Below are 21,761 nucleotides of genomic sequence, written 5' to 3' on the forward strand. Positions count from 1 at the left end.
TTCCATGATATGTACTGGAATGTTATTCATATTAACACCCTATCCTTGAGAAGTGGAAAATCTAACCATTTTTAATGACTGTATATATTCAACTACTTCCCCATTCTGTAACTTTAGATTTTCTAATTTTTGTATTATTAAATATAAAGCTGGGATAAATATCTTTGTGTATAGAACTTCAGAAAATTTTTTCCGATCATGTTCATGTGATAATTTCCCAGTTGAGAGATTTTGGGGTTAAATGGTACGAACATTTGCATCAATTTGAATTTCTATCAGTGATATATGAGCTTATCCATTTCATCATAGCTTGCTGGCATTGAATATTGCAATTAAAAACCACAACATTAAATTTTGCTATGATAGCTGAATTGTATCTTGTTTTAATTTGCATTTCTTTGATGTCTGTTTTCCATGTTTGTTAACCAGATGTACCTCATTTTTGTTCAAGACTTCTTTTTTTTTTTTTTGCTTGATTATTGGGATTTTAATATTCTTGTCAATTTGTATGAGGGCTTTATATACAAAGTGTTGGAGGTGTAGGAAATTCTAGAGGCTCATTAAGGAACAGACAAGACTAGGTTCTCTATATCGTAGAATAATAGTTAAGAATTTTGGGCTGTGGAATCTGAAGCTTAAATTTTGTGGATTAAACTTTGACATTCCCACCTTCTAGCTATGTGTCCTGAATAAGTGATTTAAATGCCTCAGTTTTCTTACATGCAAAATGGGATTAATAATAGTATCTATCTCGTGGGTTTGCTGTTTGAGTTAAAAATAATGTATAATAAAGTTCTTAATACAGTGCCTGGCTAGTACTTAATGTGAACTTTGTCACTATTATTATTTCTCATATAACCTTTTCATGTTTCTGGAATATTCGTCCCCCTACCCTTTTCCAGCCCTGGTTAATCAGGCTGTCTCATTTTGTGTATTTACAGATCAGCCAAATGGCCGACGACACAGTGGCAGAGCTGGAAAGGCATCTGGCAGTGAAGACCAAAGAACTCCTTGGATGAAAGTCTACTGGGGGCCAGCAATACTCCAGAGCCCAGATTCTGGTGGATCCCATGGGTGGCGAATTGGCACCTCTCTCCTTCCCCCATCCATACAGAGGCTGTGACCATGCTGACAGAAGGCTGTCCTTGTGAGGCTCAGTCTTCCAGTGGAACACTCAGACTCATTCATTCTCTTCCTCCTCCTGCTCTGGGCCTTCTGGCATGGGTGGCCCTCAGAAAATATTCGCTACTGGCAAAGGGCCTTTACTCAGGCATTTGCTTTGACTTTATGTCGCCAAGGGACTGAGGCTATTGGCAGGCTTCATCCCACCTGCTCCTCATCTTAGGAGCCTCCTTTTAAAACAGGCTCTGTTCCCATTTTAAAACTCTGTTTGGGCTGATGTTGGCTGTCACCTGTGACTGGGCACTTACTAGAGGCCCATTTTCACCAAACAATAAAATCTAAATAAATTGGAAAGAATAACAGCCACAAAGGAAAGAATAGAGTTGGTCTGGACTGATGATCACTAAGAATCTGTATGTGAAGCCTCCAGAAGAGTAGTTTTGCCTATGAGTCATCTTCATACATGCTCTTTTCTCTGCCTGCATCCCTCTTCTCCTTCTTACCTGGCCAGTCCTGTTTATCTCCAGGCCTTGTCTTAGATAGCACATCCTCTGGAAGTCTTGCTTTCCCCTCTAACCTAGGACCCTCATTACTGGCTCTCATAGCACAGTCTACTGCTTTTGATGAACTCTAAGTATTCTTTTTGCTAATCAGCCTGCATGTCCTCAGAACTTTGTATGATGCCTGGAGCATAGTAGGCAGTCATATGTTGCATTGTGGATAAATTGCACATAGTAGCTACCCAGCAAATGCTGACTTCTTTTCTTTCTGGTCTTAACACTGTCTTTCATTTTCCAGTCTTATACTTGTCCTCAACATTTACTTGGTTGTGAAACACCTTTCCCCCAGTGCCTGCCCATTGTTGACAGACAAGTGGCTTATTGTGGCTTATCTTCGGATACTGGGTTGTTAGAGTTTTTTTTCCTCCAATAACTTTTTTATTCATTCATTCCTAATATAGCCATTATGAGTTAGGTATAGTGTTGTTGCTGGGTTTTTTGTTTTTGTTTTTGTTTTTGTTTTTGAGACAGAGTCTCTCTCTGTTGCCCAGGCTAGAGTACAGTGGCGCGATCTCAGCTCACCACAACCTCCCCGACCTGGGTTCAAGTGATTGTCCTGCCTCAGCATCCTGAGCGGCTGGGATTACAGGCATGTGCTACCATGCCAAGCTAATTTTTGTATTTTTATTAGAAAAGGAGTTTCACTCTGTTGGCCAGGCTGGTCTTTTTTTCCTTTTTACTCTCACACTCAACATGAAACACTTCTCTGACCAGGGGTGTGAGGTTGTTTCCCCCACACACCAAGCAATTCTCCAGCAGACATCAGCTGGGTATCCTGTAATTCAATTCAGTTCTGAGATTACCTGGAAATAGTGGCAGATCCCACAGGTTGAGGGCTCCACCTCCCAAGACTGCCAGCACTCTCCATGCCAGTCACAAGTCTGGGCCACCCATACTCCTGACTGAGCAACTACAAACTGGAATCCTTGACTTCCTTTGGGTTCAATTAATTTCCTAGGACAGCTCACAGAACTCAGGGAAACCTGTTTACTGGCTTATTATAAAAGATACAGATGAACAGCCCAATGAAGGAGGTACCTAGGGCAAGGTTTAAGGAGCAGGTGCGGAGCTTCCATGCCCTCTCTGGGCTCACACTCTCTCAGCACCTCATCACCCTGGAAGGAACCACTGTATTCTGCTGCCTTATTATCATTTAGTGAGCACCAGCTGTTTGTCAGGTACTGCACTATGTACTGGCAATGCAAAAATGAGTAAGGATGACCCTTGTTTTTGAGGGGTACATTATGCACTAAACTAAATTGCCATCTATAATAATCTCTTGGATGAAAAAGAAGGAAGTTCATTCCAGTTCTGCAAGGGATCTGCTTTCAGAATGGAGCCCACTTTGGTGGTGGCAAGGCCTGCCTGAGTTCTTTCAAAGCAGCATCCGACTTCTCTTTGCTCTTTGACTTCCTCCAGATTCTCTCCTGTCCTGGAGGGAATAAGGATTGCACTTCCCCTTTTACTTATACTGATGAAACATGCAGTGAGGATTCAAGGTCAGAATTGGGTCAAAGTTAAACTAGCTCAGTCTCCTGCACCGCTTAGGTGTCCTCCAAACCCATTCACCGGCCCTAAGGGGTCATCACACGATCAGAAGTCAGCTGGGGAGAGAGCAGGGCTAGATATAGCAATTAGGGAGCCTCTTTTGGGGTAAGCCACATGACAGGGTCTTTGCAACAGTCTTTCATGAGTGGCCGAAATCCCCCACTCACTGCAAATGTGCTTCTCAAAGATGCAGGATTTTTTAATAAACAGAGGAAATGATAAATTATGTTGTAACTCCACTCCAAAGGCATTTGGTTCTTAACAGCCAAATCCTCTGTAGTCTTTAAATAAACAAAAACTTATTTGGTGAACAGACAGGGAGGAAAATGAAAGATTTTCTGTACTTGGGTTCCACATGTCAACAATTTCTCTCCTGTGTGTATGTTGGCCAAAGCTGTATCATGATAAATGAATAAAGGAAAACCTCGAGCCCACGGCAGTCAGACAGCTCAGCAAATGGCTTTCAGCTGATTACTCAATTTCATTTGACATTTATCAAAGAGTTTCTCTGTTACTTTGTGTGTCGGGGCTGCGGTGGTGACAGGGGCAGGAATGAAACTACCTGTTTGGATGTGCTGAGTAATGAGTAATGCTGGAGCGATTCATTCTCCATTTCTTCTCTCCTACAGTCCCTCTCAAAAAGAAACACTGGGTATGGAAATTCTCACACTTGCCAGAAGAATTAACCACCTTTTCTTTCTTTTTTTTTTTTTTTGTTTTTTTGTTTTTGTTTTTTAGAGACGGAGTTTCGCTCTTGTTACCCAGGCTGGAGTGCAATGGCGCGATCTCGGCTCACCGCAACCTCCGCCTCCTGGGTTCAGGCAATTCTCCTGACTCAGCCTCCTGAGTAGCTGGGATTACAGGCACGTGCCACCATGCCCAGCTAATTTTTTGTATTTTTAGTAGAGACGGGGTTTCACCATGTTGATCAGGATGGTCTCGATCTCTTGACCTTGTGATCCACCCGCCTCGGCCTCCCAAAGTGCTGGGATTACAGGCTTGAGCCACCGCGCCCGGCCAACCACCTTTTCTATTCAGTTTACCAGCTTTCAAAGCCCCATGAAATATTCAGGCCAAAGAGAATTTGAGAATTTTTTTTGTGTTTATTTTTTCGTGTGTGTGTTGGAAATTACAAAATAAATTACAATGTAAAAAGTTAAAAAATTCTCGCTAGTCCCCCAATCGTACTTGCCTTTAAAATTAGATATATATCCTTCCAGAACTTTTTTCCTCTCTCTCTCTCTCTCTCTCTGTCTCTCTCTGTGTGTGTGTGTGTGTGTGTGTGTGTGTGTGTGTGTGTGTGTTGTTTTGTTTGGCTTTTGAGACAGTGTCTCACTCTCACCATCGTGCAGCGACACAATCATAGCTCACTGCAGCCTTGAACTCCTTGGCTCAAGCAATTCTCCCACCTCAGCCTCCTGAGTAGCTGGGACTGCACCATATGCACCACCACTCCTGGCTTTTTTTTTTTTCGCTTTGTTGCCTAGGCTGGTCTCAAACACCTGGCCTCAAGTGATCCTTCTGCCTCAGCCTCCCAAAGCGCTGGGATTACAAGTGTGAACCACTGTGCCTGGCCATCTACAACTTTATTTTTTTTTGGAGACAGAGTCTTGCTCTGTCACCGAGCCTGGAGTGCAATGGTGTGATCTTGGCTCACTGCAACCTCTACCTTCCAGGTTCAAGCAACTTTCCCTGCCTCAGCCTCCCGGGTAGCTGGGATTACAGGCACCTGCCACTACGCCTGGCTAATTTTTGTATTTTTTAAACTAGAGACAGGGTTTCACCATGTTGACCAGGCTGGTCTTGAACTCATGACCTCAGGTGATCCGCCTGCCTCAGCCTCCCAAAGTGTTGGGATTATGGCATGAGCCACTGTTCCTGGCCACATAATTTTTTAAAAGGAGAGAGGGGAACTATTCATATTCTGATGTTTGCTTTTTTTCTTCGCCCCAAAACAATCATGGTCATCTGTCCATGTGTGTACATCAATTTATTCTTTCATTGCGATGCGGTATTCCATAATATGGATCTATCATAACTTATTTTGTTATTACCCCATGACACTATTTAAAAATTATTTCACATACAGTGGAGGATGTTTGTATTTAAAGATTTTTTTTTTTTTTTTTTTTTTAAGAAAAAAGGCCCCTATTCTAAGATTATCTAATAAGGCCTGCTTTTTCTCCCTTAACCTCAGACTAACATTCATCAAATGCCTACAGTGGACCAGGTTCCATGGTAGACCCTCTACACGAGTTACTACATTGAAACTTCTGAACGATCCTTGTTAATGGAGGTGTTAATGATTATCTGTGTTTTTCTGTGAAAAAAAATTGAGGTTCAGAAAGGATATTTAACTTGCCCAAGGTCACACAGATGACTGCCTGTGCTAGAATGAAATTTTAGACCCACATCTGACTTTGAAGTAGGTCCTTAAACAGTGTGCTCATGTTCAACTGAACACTTAACTTAAAAGGGACCTTGCACTGTTCTGGACCTGGGCGGTGATGTGAGAGGCGCAGAAGTCTTGCTTTCATAAAACAAATAGCAAGCTGTTACTAATAAATAACTGCGTGTAAAACAGCATAGTAACTGGCACATTGTAAACACCAAAGAAATAATAGCTCTTATGAAGACAGTAAAGATTACATAATTAATCCCCCACCTGTTTGGCCAACTTCTCTAGAATACGTTAGAATCAGAGAGCAAGTAAAATGTTCATCAAACAGTGAATAATGATAATAACAACAATAATAGTATTGACAGTATCTAATACTCGCTTGGTGCTTTTTCGTTTTCAGACTGTTCTACATTCTTTATTGCTTTGAAACCACTCAGTGAAACGTTGCGGTTAGAGAGTGATCATAAAACTCGTATCCTCAAAAGCCACTGTGAGGCTTTCTTTTGCCCTAATAGATGGTTGTTTTTCATGATGTGCGTTTGAAATGGTACGTTCCCTATTTTGGGGTACAAATTTTGATATGTGTGCAGGAAATGCAGCTTATAGCTTATGTTGTTTAGGTTTTCCGTTATTTTTGACCCTTTGATGAGTCTTGGACTGAAAGTGATGTGTTTCAGACCCCTGTTATTAACATTCCTATTTCTTCTTGCATTTTCTGCTTTATGAAAATGAATTCTGCTTTGTGAAAGTCCTGCTGTGTTGTTTTATACGTAGCGCTCCAGACACTTATATCTTCTTTATCTCATTCAGTGCTCTTCATCTGAATTCTGTCTTGTTGTCTATCAGGATTCCAGCTCTTGCTTGCTTTTTGTTTACATTTGCCTTCCCCCATTTCTTGATTTTTAGGCTTTCAGAATCACTGTTTAGGTCTTTTTTTGGAATTGGGTTTTGTTCGATGAACCATTCTGAAACTCCTTTTTTCTTATATTTATTTTTAATTGTAAAAGATATGTAACATAAAACTTACTCTCTTAGCCATCTTTTTTTTAGATGGGATCTTGCTCTGTCACTCAGGTTGGAGCTCAGTGGCATGATCTCGGCTCACTGGAGCCTTGACCACCTGGGCCGAAGCAATCCTCCCACCTCAGCCTCCCAAGTAGCTGGGACTACAAGTGCGCATACCACCACACGTGGCTAATTTTTAGAATTATTTGTAGAGACTGTGTTGCCCAGGCTGGTCTCGAACTCCTGGGCTCAGGTAATCCTCCTCCCCTGGCCTCCCAAAGTGCTGGGATTACAGGCTTGAGCTTCTTTGCGCAGCCTTAACCATTTTAAGTGTACCGTACAGTAGCATTTAGTACATTTTCGTTGTTGTACAACCAGTTCTCCAGAACACTTCTCACCATGCAACACTGAAGCTCTCTACCAATTAAACAACCCCGGTTCCCCCTTCTCAGCCCCCAGCAACCGCCATTTATGAATTTATAAATTTGACTGGGAATATCATGGAAGTAGAATCATACAGTATTTGTCTTTTTGTGACTAGTTTATTTCACTCAAGCGTGATGTCCTTAAAGTATATCCATATTGTGGCATGTATCAGAATTTCCTTTCTTTCTGAGTAATCTATTGTATATATGTGTAAGTATATATAAAACTCCTTTTAACAGACACTTCATTTACAGTTATTGATAGTAGTGAAATGTTTAGTAGAACCCATTTACTTTTTCTTTATATTCAGTATTAATGTAGGTAATTTGGTGTTTTAGCCCTCAACAGATTAAGGATTAGAGATTAGAATGAGAAAAAGGGTTGCTTCACATAGAAGCACTACACGTTTGAAGTGATGATCTCTGTCTCTCTCTCTCTCTCTCTCTCTCTCTCTCTCTCTCTCTTTTTTTTTTTTTTTTTTTTTTTTTTAAGAGATGAGATGTCTCCCTACGTTGGGCAGGCTGGACTTGAACTCCTGGGCTCAGGTGATCCTGAGACTACAGATACGCACTGCTGTGCCCGATAATCCCTTTCTCTGACATTCCTTTCTTCTGGTCTGTGTTTCCATCCATCCTACACTGTTAAGTTAGAACAACCTGAAACATAGCTTTTATCATGTCACTCTTCTCTCAGAAACCTTCAGCGGGTTCCCTGTTGCCTGCTGAATGATGTAAACTCTTCACCCTGGCGTTCAGTAACTTCTGCAATCTGGGCCTGATGGATTTCTTTCATTCTGATGCAATTCTTACAACTACCGTGATACAACCGGTACTTAAGCTAAATGGAATTATTAGCTTTTCCAAAAGCTAATAATTTTGTGCTGCTTTGTTTCACCTTCAAGCCTTTTCTTAGGCTCTTTCCTTTGCCTAGTATGTGCTCCCTTAACCCTGCCCCACCAGCAGGAAAAACTTACCTAGTCTTATAAGCCCTTCTTGGTCCCATGTTCTTCCTTTGCTAACTCATTCATTCATTATCCATCTCGATGCTTCTCCTGATCCCTAGACCTGGATATGCCTATTAAGCATCCCCACTTGGATTTGCCTCAAGCATCTTAACCTTCAGCCACCCACCTGTTTCCTCTCTCTCAGGGGAAAGCCTCACCATCCACCCAGGTGCCAAGCCAGGACACTGGGAGCCACTTTTGCCTCCCTCTCTCTCAGCCCTCATCCAGTAAGTCACCAAGTCCTGTCGATTCTACCTTCAACATACCTTTCCTTTCCTTTCTGGGCACACCCTTCAGTGGTGCTCACCAGGGAACAGATGTGGCAGATGTTCCAGCCTGGCCTCACCTGGGTCTCTGGACACTTGGCTCAGAGGCAGAACATGACTAACCCTAGATAAGCCTCATGTGAGTTCCTGGCAAGACAGTCCTCTGCTCTCTTAGTCTGTGCATTCTCTGATGATCACAGTGCTCGGCACAGAGCAGGTGTTGAGGAAGTGTTTGTCCAGTTCTAAGGGGCCTGCCAGGCCTCCATACAAATGGTGTCACATTTACACTAGAGATTAGAATGAGGAAAGGGATTATTAGAGAAACCCAGAGTTTCTCTGATTACCCTCATCTCCTTGCCCAGGACCTTCAACCTCATCTGCTGCATCAGCGTCAGGCGTTTCTAGACATCTTAGGGCACCACATGGCATCCAAGGCCACTGGCATCTACTGTACTCCTCTCCCCCTGGCGCTTCTCTTTGCTGGCATCCGCAGCCACAAATGCCACTTAAGGGGCTTTACCTCCACTCCTGGGAGTGTCAGTGTCTGTGACAAAGTGCTGGTTCCTGGGTGGGGGGCACCTGAGCATGCTGGGTGGAAGCCCTGAAGAGGAAGGGAGAAGGTCTCTGCCCTCATCCCCCACCTGCCATGCATCCCTGACTTCCAAAGCAGCCTGCTGGACTCCAGAGCCCCAAAATCTCCCAAGATAGCAACTCCTCGGAGGCTGGCTGCTGCCCTGACTGAGGCTCACAGCTTGCCCAGGGGAGGGCAGAGCAAGAATCCCTGCTATTCTGTTCTTTCCTGGCTCAGGCCTTGATCCAAATAGCTCCCTTCTTCCCAGGCACTACTCCCCAGGCACCTCTTCCTGATAATAGTGGCTAACAAGTTTTACTATATTTTAGACAACTCAAGGAGCTAACTGGTATTTTGCTCATTCTACAAGTGAGGAAGGAAGCAGAGACAATGGTTAAGTCACATGTCCAGAGACACGCAGCGGGCCGGGCCTGGTGGCTCACGCCTGGAATCCCAGCACTTTGGGAGGCTGAGGTGGGCAGGTCGCTTAAGGTCAGGAGTTTGAGACCAGCCTGGCCAACATGGTGAAACCCCGTCTCTACTAAAATTACAGAATTTAGCCAGGCGTGATGGTGGGTGCCTGTAATCCCAGCCACTCGGGAAGCTGAGGCAGGAGAATCACTTTACCAAGGAGGTGGAGGTTGCAGTGAGCTGAGATTGCACCACTGTACTCCAGCCTGGGCAACAGAGCAAAACTCTGTCTCAAACAAACAAACAAAAAACACATGGAACAGAGGAACACTTGGCATCAGGGAGTCTGGTGTCCGACCCCATCTAGCAGCCTCACGTGTTTTCACTGAGAGACCAGTGAGGCTGGAAAGGGACTTGTGCTGAGTAGCCAGTGAGAGCTTCTAGGTCCTATCCCAGTTTTGCCCTTTCTTCCCTCAAAAAATGATCTCTCCGTTTCACTAGTAACCAGGGAAAGTCTTGGGCAAGATCTCTGGCTTCCAGTAAGACCAGGGAACCTGTGCCGATCCTGCCATCTTCACCCATCCGAGGCGAAATAAGTGACATAAAGGTAATGGAGCAAATGTTTTTATAAAAGTCTTTATTTAAATTAATGGACTATTATCTATTCTTAGAGCTTTCTCTTTTGTTTTTGGTATTAAACTATTCTTTCTATTATAAAATGATAAGTTGGTGATTCTTTAGAAATCCTTATTTAGAAAAATAATTGATCCCATTCTGTGGGTTCCTGTCATTCTGTTTTTCAACTTCACAGATGTATGAATCCCAAAGTCTGGGAGCTATGGGACCTCACGCCTACTCCTAGTTCTGATGTCCCCGAGGCTGTCATCAGGGGAAGCTGGAGCTGTAACTAGGGAGAGAAGCAAGAGAGGGAGGTGGTTCGACCTGTGTGGGTGTTGGGGACCCGTGGGTGAGTGAGCAGTGGCAGTGAGGCAGGGGTTGGGAACAGGACAATAGTCAATCAGAAGGGTTCAGAGACCCACAAGGGAGGAGGGACAAGTGGGGAGAGGTGAGTCAGAGAGAGGAGAGAGACAGACAGAGATACACAGAGACGGGGACGGAGGAGACAAAGGCAGAATCAGAGACAAAAATAGGAACACACATGCATGCACACGTACAAGTGCAGAGATCAGCAGATGGAGAGAGAAAGACACAGAGACGCCCAGGAAGAGAGAAGGAGACAATCCCAGAGACAGAAAACAGGCAGGGACAGTGAGAGGCACAGAGAGACAGTATCATCTGTAGAGATACTCTGGAAGGGACACCCACAAAAACAGACTGAGACAGAGATGGACACAGAGGAGGGCAGAGAAGTACACACAGAAGGCATCAGAAACCAGGAAGAGAAACAGTTTAGAAAGAACGCAGGGGAGAAGCTTTCCTCTTTGTTCGAATCCACCCCGCCTCCACCCGTCTCTAAGCAGGAGAGCTGTTTTCTTCTTTTTTCCTTCTTCCTTGCCTATTAAATTTTTCGAACCTTAAAACAAAACAACAAAAAAGGGGGGAGCAGAAAGGAGAAGAGAGACACACCTATAGGATATAGGTGGAGGCTGAGTGAGGCAGCTGGAGATGTAGGGGAGAGGGAGGGCGAGCCAGGCCTGGTGTCTTAGGGCAGCCCCAGGTTCTGGCGCAGGGTGTGGGTGGAGGAAGTGTCGCATCAGCCCAGGCCGGGGCTGCAGGGACTAGATAAGGATGCCTGCCAAAGGAAAGCAGGGGAAGGAAAGACGTTTACAAATCCCTCTAGGGGCAAAGCCAGGGAGGCCGCCCCAGGCCCAGAGAACAATGGGTACTTGACTTCAGTGGGTCATTAATGAGACAATTAATGGAAAGAGTAACATAGGCCTCTCTGGGGAGGACTTGGAAAGTGGATAAGTGGAATTATTGAGGGCTTGCGGTGGCTCTGAGTCGGGGGGCCTTTCCCCCAAAAACCCCAGATGTCCCGTGTGCCAACCGCACCTCCTCTGCTCCTCCAAATATGCCCAGTGCTCCCTCTGCCCTGGAGCCCTGCTTTTCTATCCCTGTGCCTTTGCTTCTGCCACATCCTCTACATGGAAAGTCCTCCCCTGATTTACTCTATCCATGGAAACCTCACCCTTCAGCGGGTAAGTAAATGTGGTATATCCATACGGTGTCGTGGTCAGCTGGGGTCATATGTTTCAACAATAGGGCCCTCAACGCATGATGGCAGTGGAAGAAGCAAGCAGAGTCCTATTACGGCAGGATGCTATTTATACGAAGTGGAATTACATAGACACAAAGCAATTCCTTTAAAAAAAAACGATGCCTACTTTGCATTATAAAATGTTTAAAAGGGCAGGGGGAATTGTGAGGGATACTTGCTAAATTCATAGCGGTGATTGACACTGGGGAGTGTGGGGAAGACTTAAAGCATATCCTAAAGTCATTGTGTGCATGCGTGTGTGTGTGTGTGTGTGTGTGTGTGAAGGTATGTACATGAAAACTTGACATAATGTGAATCTGGAGCTGTGAAAATAGGTGTGGTTTTAACCTCATTTTCTGTTTTTATTTCCCCTGTACTTTTGATTTTTTTTTTTTTTTTTTTTTCCAGAGAAAGAGTGAGAGCGATTCTAGCTATCTTCCACACCCGGGCCAAATGCCTCTGACTATAGGAAGACCTCCAGGAATGCGTCCACAGATCAGACATGGTCTCCCTTTCTCCCTTGTACCAAACACTCAGGGCTCTGAGCACTTTCCCCCTCGAGTTTCCCCTTGTGGTGTTCATGGGCTGTCTTCCCCGTTGAATGGGACAGAGGCGTCTGAGACTGAGTCTCCATCTTCCACCCTATCACTGAAGGAGGCAAACCAGGAAGGTGCTGACCATTTCTCAGATCCAACACCCACAGTCCACTAGGGCTTGGGGAGGTGGGAGAGGGTCTCCTGAAATTCAAAGCATGGCTCCTAGAATAAGGAGCTACCTCTAGTGGGGAGCTGCTATCAAAGATGTTCAGGGAGGAAGGAGGATGTCTTGTTTGCTGTGGCCAAGGAATCGCTTTGTTGCTTGTTAGCTGGTGATTTGTGTCCACACTGCTAACAAGGCCTCTCGCCAGCAGTGTCCCCAACACATCCTAGTGGGCTAGAGATGCATTTAACCTCATGCCACCCACAGCTACAGATTAAAAAATACACTCAAATTCCACCAGCCCCCAGCGAATCCCAGTTGTTAGTTAAAATGGAGCCACTGTTGGCCAGGCATGGTGGCTCACACCTGTAATCCCAGCACTTTGGGAGGCGGAGTGGGCAGATCACCTGAGGTCAAGAGTTTGAGACCAGCCTGGCCAACGTGGCAAAAACCCATCTCTACTAAAAATAAAAAAGTCAGGCGTGGTGGCGGGTGTCTGTAATTCCAGCTACTTGGGAGGCTGAGGCAGGAGAATCGCTTGAACCGAGGAGGCAGAGGTTGCAAGTGAGCCGGAATCACACCAATGCACTTCAGCCAGGGCAACAGAGTGAGACTCCATCTCCAGACAAAACAAACAAAAACCTAATTCCTGGGGCCGGGCGCGGTGGCTCAAGCCTGTAATCCCAGCCCTTTGGGAGGCCGAGGCGGGTGGATCACAAGGTCAAGAGATCGAGACCATCCTGGTCAACATGGTGAAACCCCGTTCTACTAAAAATACAAAAAATTAGCTGGGCATGGTGGCGCGTGCCTGTAATCCCAGCTACTCAGGAGGCTGAGGCAGGAGAATTGCCTGAACCCAGGAGGCGGAGGTTGCGGTGAGCCGAGATCGAGCCATTGCACTACAGCCTGGGTAACAAGAGTGAAACTCCATCTCAAAAAAAAAAAAAAAAAAAAAAAAAAAAAAAAAAAAACCTAATTCCCCAGCCCCCAGTGAATCCAGTTGCTGGTTAAAATGGAACCACGGTAGAGAGGGACGGAAAAAGGACCTCAGTTCCAGCCCACCCACCCAGGCAGCCACTACTTATGGTGCATTTACTCGATGCTCGGCCCCTAAGCCACATTATCTAACTTAATTCCCACAGCCCTTTGGGCTTAGATTTTTTTTTTACAGATGAGAAAACGGGCTCAGAAAGGCTAAGTGCCTTGCTCAAGTTCCAGGTGGTAGGGTGTGTTGGAACTGGGACTCCTGTCTGACCTGTTAGGACGTGGATGTGTCTCGGATCTGCTAATAGCCCTCCCTGCTTCTAGACAGCTCCTTGTTGTACAAGTGAAGATACTGAAGCACAGAGAGGGGAAGAAGTCATCCATTGGTGACACAGCCAGTGAACAGCAGAGCTGGGACTTGAACGCAGATTTCCTGATTCCTCCTGCTACTGTGGCTGCCCAGTGGAGTCTAACAGACGGCAGGTCAGACCACACCTTGGGTTTTTAAGCCTCTGAGCTTTGAGATGTCTTTAACCCTTCAGGGGCAAAAAATTGCAGGGTTTGGGGAACAGGGAAGGGTCTTAGAGATAAACCAGTTTGGCACCCTCTTTGTAGTGATGAGAAATTTAAGGCCTAAACCAGGCAAATGACTCACAAGAACACTTGGATGTCAGAAAGTCCATGCCAAAATTAGCAGCCTCATGATCCAGCGTCCGTTGGAGTCTCAGAACCTACTGACTCCAGCTTTAGAATCTGTGTTAATAATAGGTAGTTTGGTATCAAAACCCAGGGCAGATTGGAAACTATAAATTAGAATGCAAAGAAGGGCAGCTTCCACACAAGAGATGTCTGTTGAATGAGAAATACAAGAATGAATGAATGAACTGCCAAGCTAATTCCTGGCTCCTACCTCACTTCCCTTCCTCCCCTCTATCTCTTGCCGTCAGATTAATCATCTTAAAATACAGCCTTTGCCATGACGTTGTCCTGCTCAAAAACCGTCAGTGGTTCCCCTTGCCTGGATGACTGAGTAGTCTCCTAACTGGTCTGTTCCTCCTTCCTGGCCCTTGGATCCGTTTTCTCCAGAGGGTAAACTTTTCAAATGCAAATCAGGCCACTAACCTTCAGAGGCTCTCTATTGCCCCCAGGAAAAAATCCAGAAGTCTTTTTTTTTTTTTTTTTGAGACGGAGTTTCGCTCTTGTTACCCAGGCTGGAGTGCAATGGCGCCATCTTGGCTCACCGCAACCTCTGCCTCCTGGGCTCAGGCAATTCTCCTGCCTCAGCCTCCTAAGTAGCTGGGATTACAGGCACGCGCCACCACGCCCAGCTAGTTTTTTGTATCTTTAGTAGAGACGGGGTTTCACCATGTTGACCAGGATGGTCTCGATCTCTCGACCTCGTGATCCACCCGCCTCGGCCTCCCAAAGTGCTGGGATTACAGACTTGAGCCACCGCGCCCGTCCTAACCCAAGGTCTTAACTGCAAAGCTTGACCATCTCTCTTGACCCCATCTCACTCCAGCCTCTCCTTGCTCTGGCTTCTCTGGGCTCCCCCCGCCTCCCACCCCACCCCCCGTCCGTGACTGTCACTATACATCCTTTAGCTCTCAAGCAAACGTCACTGCCTCTGGGCATCCTCCCCTGACTTCCCCAGATTGAGTTTAGCAGCTCTGAGAGCCTCTGGTCGTCCCCCAGCATGGCACTATCCCATCTGATTATACGTAACATCTTTCATGTCTCCTGCCCTGACTGTGGGCTCTGAGAAGGCAGGGACTGTCTCATTCACACTGCATGCTCAGTGCCCAGGATGAAGCCTGACATACACTGTACACTCAACAAGTCTTTGGTGAATGCGCAAATAATTACATATGGCTGCCAAGTAAAACTGATTTAGCCATTCAACAAATATTTAAGCATCTTGGTAGACGCTTATTGAGCACCTACTAAGTGCCAGGCATGGTTCTCCACACTTCACAAGGTGAACAAAGTCCCTGCCTTTGTGGAATTCATGGTCTGCTTGGGAGAGGCAGACATTAAATACATAGACAAATAACATAGTGACAGGCATAGCTGAGTGCTGTGAAGGAAAACAAGGAGTTAAAGAATTGGAAGGATGGTGGTGGTAGGGGGGTGGTTGTCACTTTAGACAGGGCAGTCAGGGAATGCCCCACAGAGGAGGTGACATTTCAGTGATGAGCCAGGGCTTCTGAGAGACACAGACCCTCCCCTGCCTGGGGCTGACTGGGCCACAGGTATGTCCAGGTATGGCAGGCCCAGGTCCCCAAAACCTTCCGGCCTCTCGGTTGGAGCAAGGAACCCAGAAGAGGCCTTAGGTGAGGCTTTTGAGGCCGGTGCAGAAGCCTCAAGCTGCTTCTCACAACAGCTGTGATTGGGCTCTTTCTGCATGGCGAGAGGCAACGATTGCTTTGTGTGCCGAGGACTCGGCTGATTGTGGTGGGTGCCGAGCGATTGGCACCCACAGACCGTGGCCGCCAGGGTTTACCACGTACCCCCAGCACCGCGGCGGGCCGTGCGCAACGCGCCAGCCCAATCTCGCCTCCTATATTCAGAGTTGATTAGACGCTATTTCTGCCTGGATTTTCAGAAGGCTCAAGAGCTTTTTTAATCACTACAGTGGCTCATTACGGTTTTGCAGTGACACTCATGTCCTTCAGTTCTCTTCTCAGATTAGATTCTATAGTCAGATGAATATTGGATGATTTCATTACATACAAATGCAATCAACAGTTTTGCATAAATTTCTTCTCTTTTCTTGAGTTTCAATTGACCCCAGCACCCATGGTGGCAGGCGCGATCCACATGCAAATGAGCTGGGTTTGCAGCGGAGGAGAGGGGCCGGGAGGAGGCGGGCACTTGCACCAGCCCAGGGAGGCAGCAGCCTTGATTACTCGGGCTTTGGGAGAGGGGCCTTGGAGGAGGGGGCACCCCACAGTGGGCAGCCTCTGTGGCCCAGGCTGGGCACCCCATTCAGGATGGTGTTCCTCCAGGTGAACTGAGGCACAGGGACGCTCCCAGTGTGACAGGCTTTCTCTCTGGGCAGAGACTGGCATGTGGAGCTAAGGCGCTGGCAGCTGGGCTGGCGGGGAGGGGGTGGGTGGTGCTCAAGATGCTTGGAGCAGTGACTATTTAACAACTGGTGTGGACATGTTTCAATGTTTTAACAACTGGTGGGGCTATAAGAGTGCATTCCTGCTGTGTATTTGCTGCTGTTGTTATGATAATAATCACGGTCATTACTCACTCTGGAGGGCTTGCGCTGTGGCCATGGGGCAACCAGTAAGAGTCAAAAGCCAGCCTGAGGCAGGTGGGAAATTTTGGAGCCTGAAGCAGTTGTCTCCAGCAACATTTTTCTGGATTTTTCTATTGCTTTGTTGGGTGGAGGGCCAGGAGAGTCTCAGAATCGGGCCGCAGCAGGCTCCTAATCCATCCCTTATCTGATACTTGAACTCTCTACGACACTTCTCACACAGTTCCATGGTGAGAAGATGCTTTCTGTGACTCCTGAAGCCACCCTCCCCAGCCCTGACCGTGTGCTCTGGGCCCCACAGCCCATGTCCGCTCCTTCGCCCCGTCACAGCCCCTGAGGTCAGCAGCCGGTGACTGTGCTCTCCTGAGTCACCTTCCTAGGGCTGGTCTCAATTCCTGCAGGTTCCACTCCCAGAAGGCAGCCTCCAGCCTCCTACCCTGGTCTGTTCTCCAAATGCTTCTGATGGCTGTCACGATTCATAGTCCAGGCCTGGACTCAACACCAGGCACAAGGTTGGAAAGAGGTGTGGGGAGGAAGAGGACCCGGGTCTAACAGCTGTGTGTCCCACGCGCTAAGCATTAGAGCCGAGAGGGGTCTGCACATTGCAAACCTCACTTCCTTTGGGCAGCTTCTTTATAAAAGCTCCAAACGAAAACACAGACCTGATGGGGACCTGATGGGACCCAGAGAGAGACGTGTGAATGCACAAAGAGTCAGCCACCGAAGCTACTGCCATCATAGATGCTATGAAACCTGGAAGTGGCTAAGGCCGTAGCCAACCACAGGCAGGAACAAGACACACCTGTGCAGCCACTGCTCCAGGCTCAGGTTCTTTCCTGTCGCTGCCCTCAGCTCCCTAGCTTGGGGTAGTAGAGACGCAGGAATCTGAATTGAAGCAGAGAGCACCTGTGTGGCTGGCGGGATGACTGAAGTCTGGAGAGGGGAGGGCTGGGCAAAGTCACACAGCTTCGAAGCCAGAGTCTCCTGATGCAGCCTGGGGACCACTTTCTTGTTCCTCTGGCTGCCCCTAGGGACCATTCCCTCATTATTCTGTCCTTCTGTGTACAGTCAGGAAGGTGTCTTCGTTCCTGGCTGCATGGACGCCCCACTCACCCACTCACCGCCCACACCTCTGCCTCTGCTTCTGCTGTCACTCAGCCTCCCTAGGCTCTTTCTGTTTACATCTCTGTGTGCATGGCTCTCCTGTCTCTCCCTGTCTCCATCTCCCTGTGTGTCTCCTCATCCCTTTCTCTCCCATCCCTTCCCTTGCCTCCCTGTCCATCTCCCCACCTCCCTGGGTGTGGCCGTCTATTCCCTCCTGGGTCCAGCCCTCTATTCCCTTTGCCAAGCCGCGTCTGCTCCTTTACTCTCAGATCACGTGTTACCCAGAGCTGGCCTCTATCTGGGATTGGCAGAGCTGAGATCCCCAGGGCTGCTCCCCTTAGAGCTGTGGCCCCAGAAGGAGGAGGTTGGGAGGGGCTCATTTCTGAACTCTTTGGAGCCGTCCTACTGTGACCTGCACTGGGTCATCTGTCCTTCCTCCCAGGACGAGGAAAGGACGGCATGGAAGCAGCCAGCTCTCTTTCATCAGACCCGTTCTCACTCCAGCTGGAAGAGGGGGCTGGAGTTGGGGTGGGGAGGGTTCAAGAGGACTCCCATTGACTGTTCAAGCAGACTGGGTCCATCCTAGACAAACTCGACGCTGTCTGTGGCCGACTCCTCCTAAAGAAGCTCCCCTCCTGCCTCCCCTCCCTCCAGGTTCTCCTGGCAGAATGAACCTACCTCGTCTCTCCTTTCCCTATTCACCTCTCTTCCACCCAGGCGCAGAGGGCTGCCTTCCGCTACCATGCCTGCCTTCCAGCCTGTGCATTAGCACACGCAGGGTGGAGAAGAAACAGCTGGGCTCTGGAGGCTGATAGAACCACGCCAAATCCCAGCTCTACCACTTGCTGGCTGTGTCATCTCAGGCAAGTGACTGAACCTCTCTGAACCCAGTTTCTTCCTCTATAAAATGCAGACAATACTCCTTCCCTTTCAAGGCTGTCATGAAGATTAGCTTAGGTGCAAGTAGCTAGTACAGAGCTGGGTGCAAAGTAGACATTCAGTAAAGCATTTGTTATGAATAAATGAATGAGTAAATAATGAGTGAATCATAGAACTGAGACGTGCATAAATGGGGCGTGGAGAAGGAGTGCCCGGTGTCAAAAATGGTACAAGTAGAGGCAGGAGATAAGAAACCCTGGAGAGGGAACAGGGAACCATCAACATGTGAACTACGAATGTGGAGTCAGGGGTCGCAAAAGACTCAGGACATGAGGCAGAAATGGCAAGGGCCACATGCTGGCGGTGTGGCAGGCCAGGCTCAGGGGCTGTCTCTTTCTTTCATTTTCTTTCTTTCCTTTTCTTTCTTTCTTTCTTCTTTCTCCCTCCTTCCTTCCTTCTCTTTCTCTCTCTCTCACTTTCTCTCTCTCTCACTTTCTCTCTTTCTTTCTCTTTCCTGAGCATCCCTTGTAGCAGGGAAAGGAATGATCAGAACTTACTGAGAAGTAACAACAAACCAGGCATCTAAGGGTGATTATGGCAGCTGCTACCATGAGTAGAGGCCTCGTGTTGGGGCATCTGACAAGCATTGCCTCATTTAACCTCTACAACAGCCCAGTGAGGGAGATGGTATTACTATTGTTTTTACTTTACAGTTCAGGAAATTGAGATCTAGAGAAGTAAAGTGATTTTCCCAAATCATGCAGCTAATAATGATCCCAGCCAGGATTTGAACCCTGGTTTATTCTGGCTCCAGAGCTGGTGCTCAGTCCCTTGGCACTGTTCGGTTGGCCTTCCAAAGGGAGGACCCCCACATCCCTGGGCAGGTGAGGTCATCTGAGTAAAACGGCTTAAAAACACTGAGTTAGTGAAGGAGAATACAGAAGGCATAATCAGAGAGCCCGAATATAAGGAAGACAGAATCTTGGCTTGGAGGAACCAGGGCAGGCTTTCTGGAGGGAGCTAGGCACAGAGGCAGAGGGACGGCCCAGGAGTGAGGCTGAGGCAGCCTTGGTGGGGGCAGAGGTGGGGTCGGGGCTGCCACCCAGGGCCCAGAGTACAGTAGCTGTGCTCCCTGCATCCTGGGGCTGCCTCAGGTGGACTCTTGACCCAGATCTGCTTTTGAGTGGGGTCTACTTCCTTAGCCCCACCAGGCCCAGTGTGTGCCTAATCTGCTGGTCCCCAGAAGAGCAAGAAGAGCAGGGTTCTAGTGACTCCAGACCTGGGCCCCATTCCCAGTTCTGCTACACTACCTCTTTTTTTTTTTTTTTTTTTTTTTTTTTTGAGACAGAGTCTTGCTCTGCCACCCAGGCTGGAGTGCAGTGGCATGCTCTTGGCTCACTGCAACCTCTGCCTCCTGGGTTCAAGTGATTTTCCTGCCTCAGCCTCTAGAGTAGCTGAGATTACAGGCACGCGTCACCACGCCTGGCTAATTTTTGTATTTTTAGTAGAGAGGGGATTTCACCACATTGGCCAGGCTAGTCTCGCCCTCCTGACCTCAAGTGATTTGCCTGCCTCAGCCTCCCAAAGTGCTGGGATTATAGGTGCGAGTCACCATGCCTGGCCTGCTACCCTCTTGCTGCAGAACTTTGGCCAAGCTGATGCCTTTTTCTGATCCTTACTTTCCCCACCTCCAAAACGGGGCTAGAAATACCCACAGCTGGATGCAGCCAACAGTCAAAGGCCAGCAGGGTCCACACAGGGCCAGATTCAGAGCGAGTGCTGAGCAGTGCTGGCTTCTTCTATCCCCAGGCGCCCCTTTAACCTTGGGCCAGGCCTGGACCCCATTTCAGTGCATCAAAGGCCAACAGAGAGGGTGCCTGCTAGCTGCAGAGGTCAGACTCCGAAGCCAATACAGTCCGGATCCATGTGGCCTGGGTGTATATTGTGTGGTCTGGAGTAGGGTACGTCACCCAGCTCTATGGCAGTTTCCTCATCTGTAACATAAAGATGGTAAGTCCAGAGTCCCTTCTGTAAAACCTGGAAAGTTCGATGAGTTTCAGAGTTTTTCTTTTTTTTTTTTTTTTTTTTTTTTTTTTTTTTTTTTTTTTTTGAGACGGAGTTTCGCTCTTGTTACCCAGGCTGGAGTGCAATGGCGCGATCTCGGCTCACCGCAACCTCCGCCTCCTGGGCTCAGGCAATTCTCCTGCCTCAGCTTCCTAAGTAGCTGGGATTACAGGCACGCGCCACCACGCCCAGCTAGTTTTTTGTATTTTTAGTAGAGACGGGGTTTCACCACGTTGACCAGGATGGTCTCGATCTCTCGACCTCGTGATCCACCCGCCTCGGCCTCCCAAAGTGCTGGGATTACAGGCTTGAGCCACCGCGCCCAGCCCAGAGTTTTTCTTATTGTAGAGTCTAATGCAGAACATATCCCGTGTGCTGCGTGACCTCCCAGTGGGGTCTAGGACATTTCTTATCATTAAACTCACTCATGTTTTCCCCCTAAAACATATAAATATTCATATCAGGTAGTGAAATGAAGACCCCAAACAGCCTCTCCTTAGTCCGGGTCAGATGTGGCACCAGACCTATGGAAAGCCTTTTTAGTCACTGAAACTTTGAATTTCAATCTTGTGGTTAAGGGATCGTGAGTATTTGCTCATGGGGCTGATGAGAGGTTAAGATGAGTTCCTGTACATAAGGCATTCAGAACCACACCTGGCACACAGTGAGTACCTGAGACAGAAATGGTGGACAATGGGTTCCTCTCTTGCTCAAAGCCTTCTCCCAGCTCCCATGCCCTCAGGATACAGTGCAAACAATTTTGAAGCTTTTTTTTTCTCATTTTTTTTTTTTTTTCCTTTTAAAGACGGGGTTTCACCATGTTGGTCAGGCTGGTCTTGAACTCCCAACCTCTCAGGTGATCTGCCCGCTTTGGCCTCCAAAGTGCTTGGATTACAGGTGTGAGCCACCACGCCCAGCCTTTTTTTTTTTTTTAGATGGAGTTTCGCTCTTGTTGCCCAGGCTGGAGTGCAGTGGTGCAATCTCGGCTCACTGCAACCTCTGCCTCCCAGGTTCAAGCGATTCTCCTGCCTCAGCCTCCCTAAGTAGCTGGGACTTCAGGCACGAACCACTACACTCGGCTAATTTTTTGTATTTTTAGTAGAGACAGGGTTTCTCCATGTTGGTCAGGCTGGTCTCGCACTCCCGATCTCAGGTGATCTGCCTGCCTCAGCCTCCCAAAGTGCCGGGATTCCAGCCATGAGCCACCGTGCCCGGCAAACCACAATTTAGCG

General features: G+C 47.5%; 1 protein-coding gene across 1 annotated transcript in view; it reads left to right on the forward strand.

Moving 5' to 3' along the window:
- MRRF (mitochondrial ribosome recycling factor) overlaps positions 1-3,677 on the forward strand; it is a 67,454-nt gene extending 63,777 nt beyond the window's left edge. The window contains exon 7 of the mRNA XM_003925160.4: positions 942-3,677. Coding sequence (XP_003925209.1) covers positions 942-1,019 — 78 coding nt within the window. The 3' untranslated portion in view covers positions 1,020-3,677. The remainder of the gene's footprint in view (positions 1-941) is intronic.
- The last annotated feature ends 18,084 nt before the right edge of the window (positions 3,678-21,761 follow it).

The sequence above is a fragment of the Saimiri boliviensis genome, chromosome 2 (assembly GCF_048565385.1).
Source record: "Saimiri boliviensis isolate mSaiBol1 chromosome 2, mSaiBol1.pri, whole genome shotgun sequence".
NCBI classification, from domain to species: Eukaryota; Metazoa; Chordata; class Mammalia; order Primates; family Cebidae; genus Saimiri; species Saimiri boliviensis.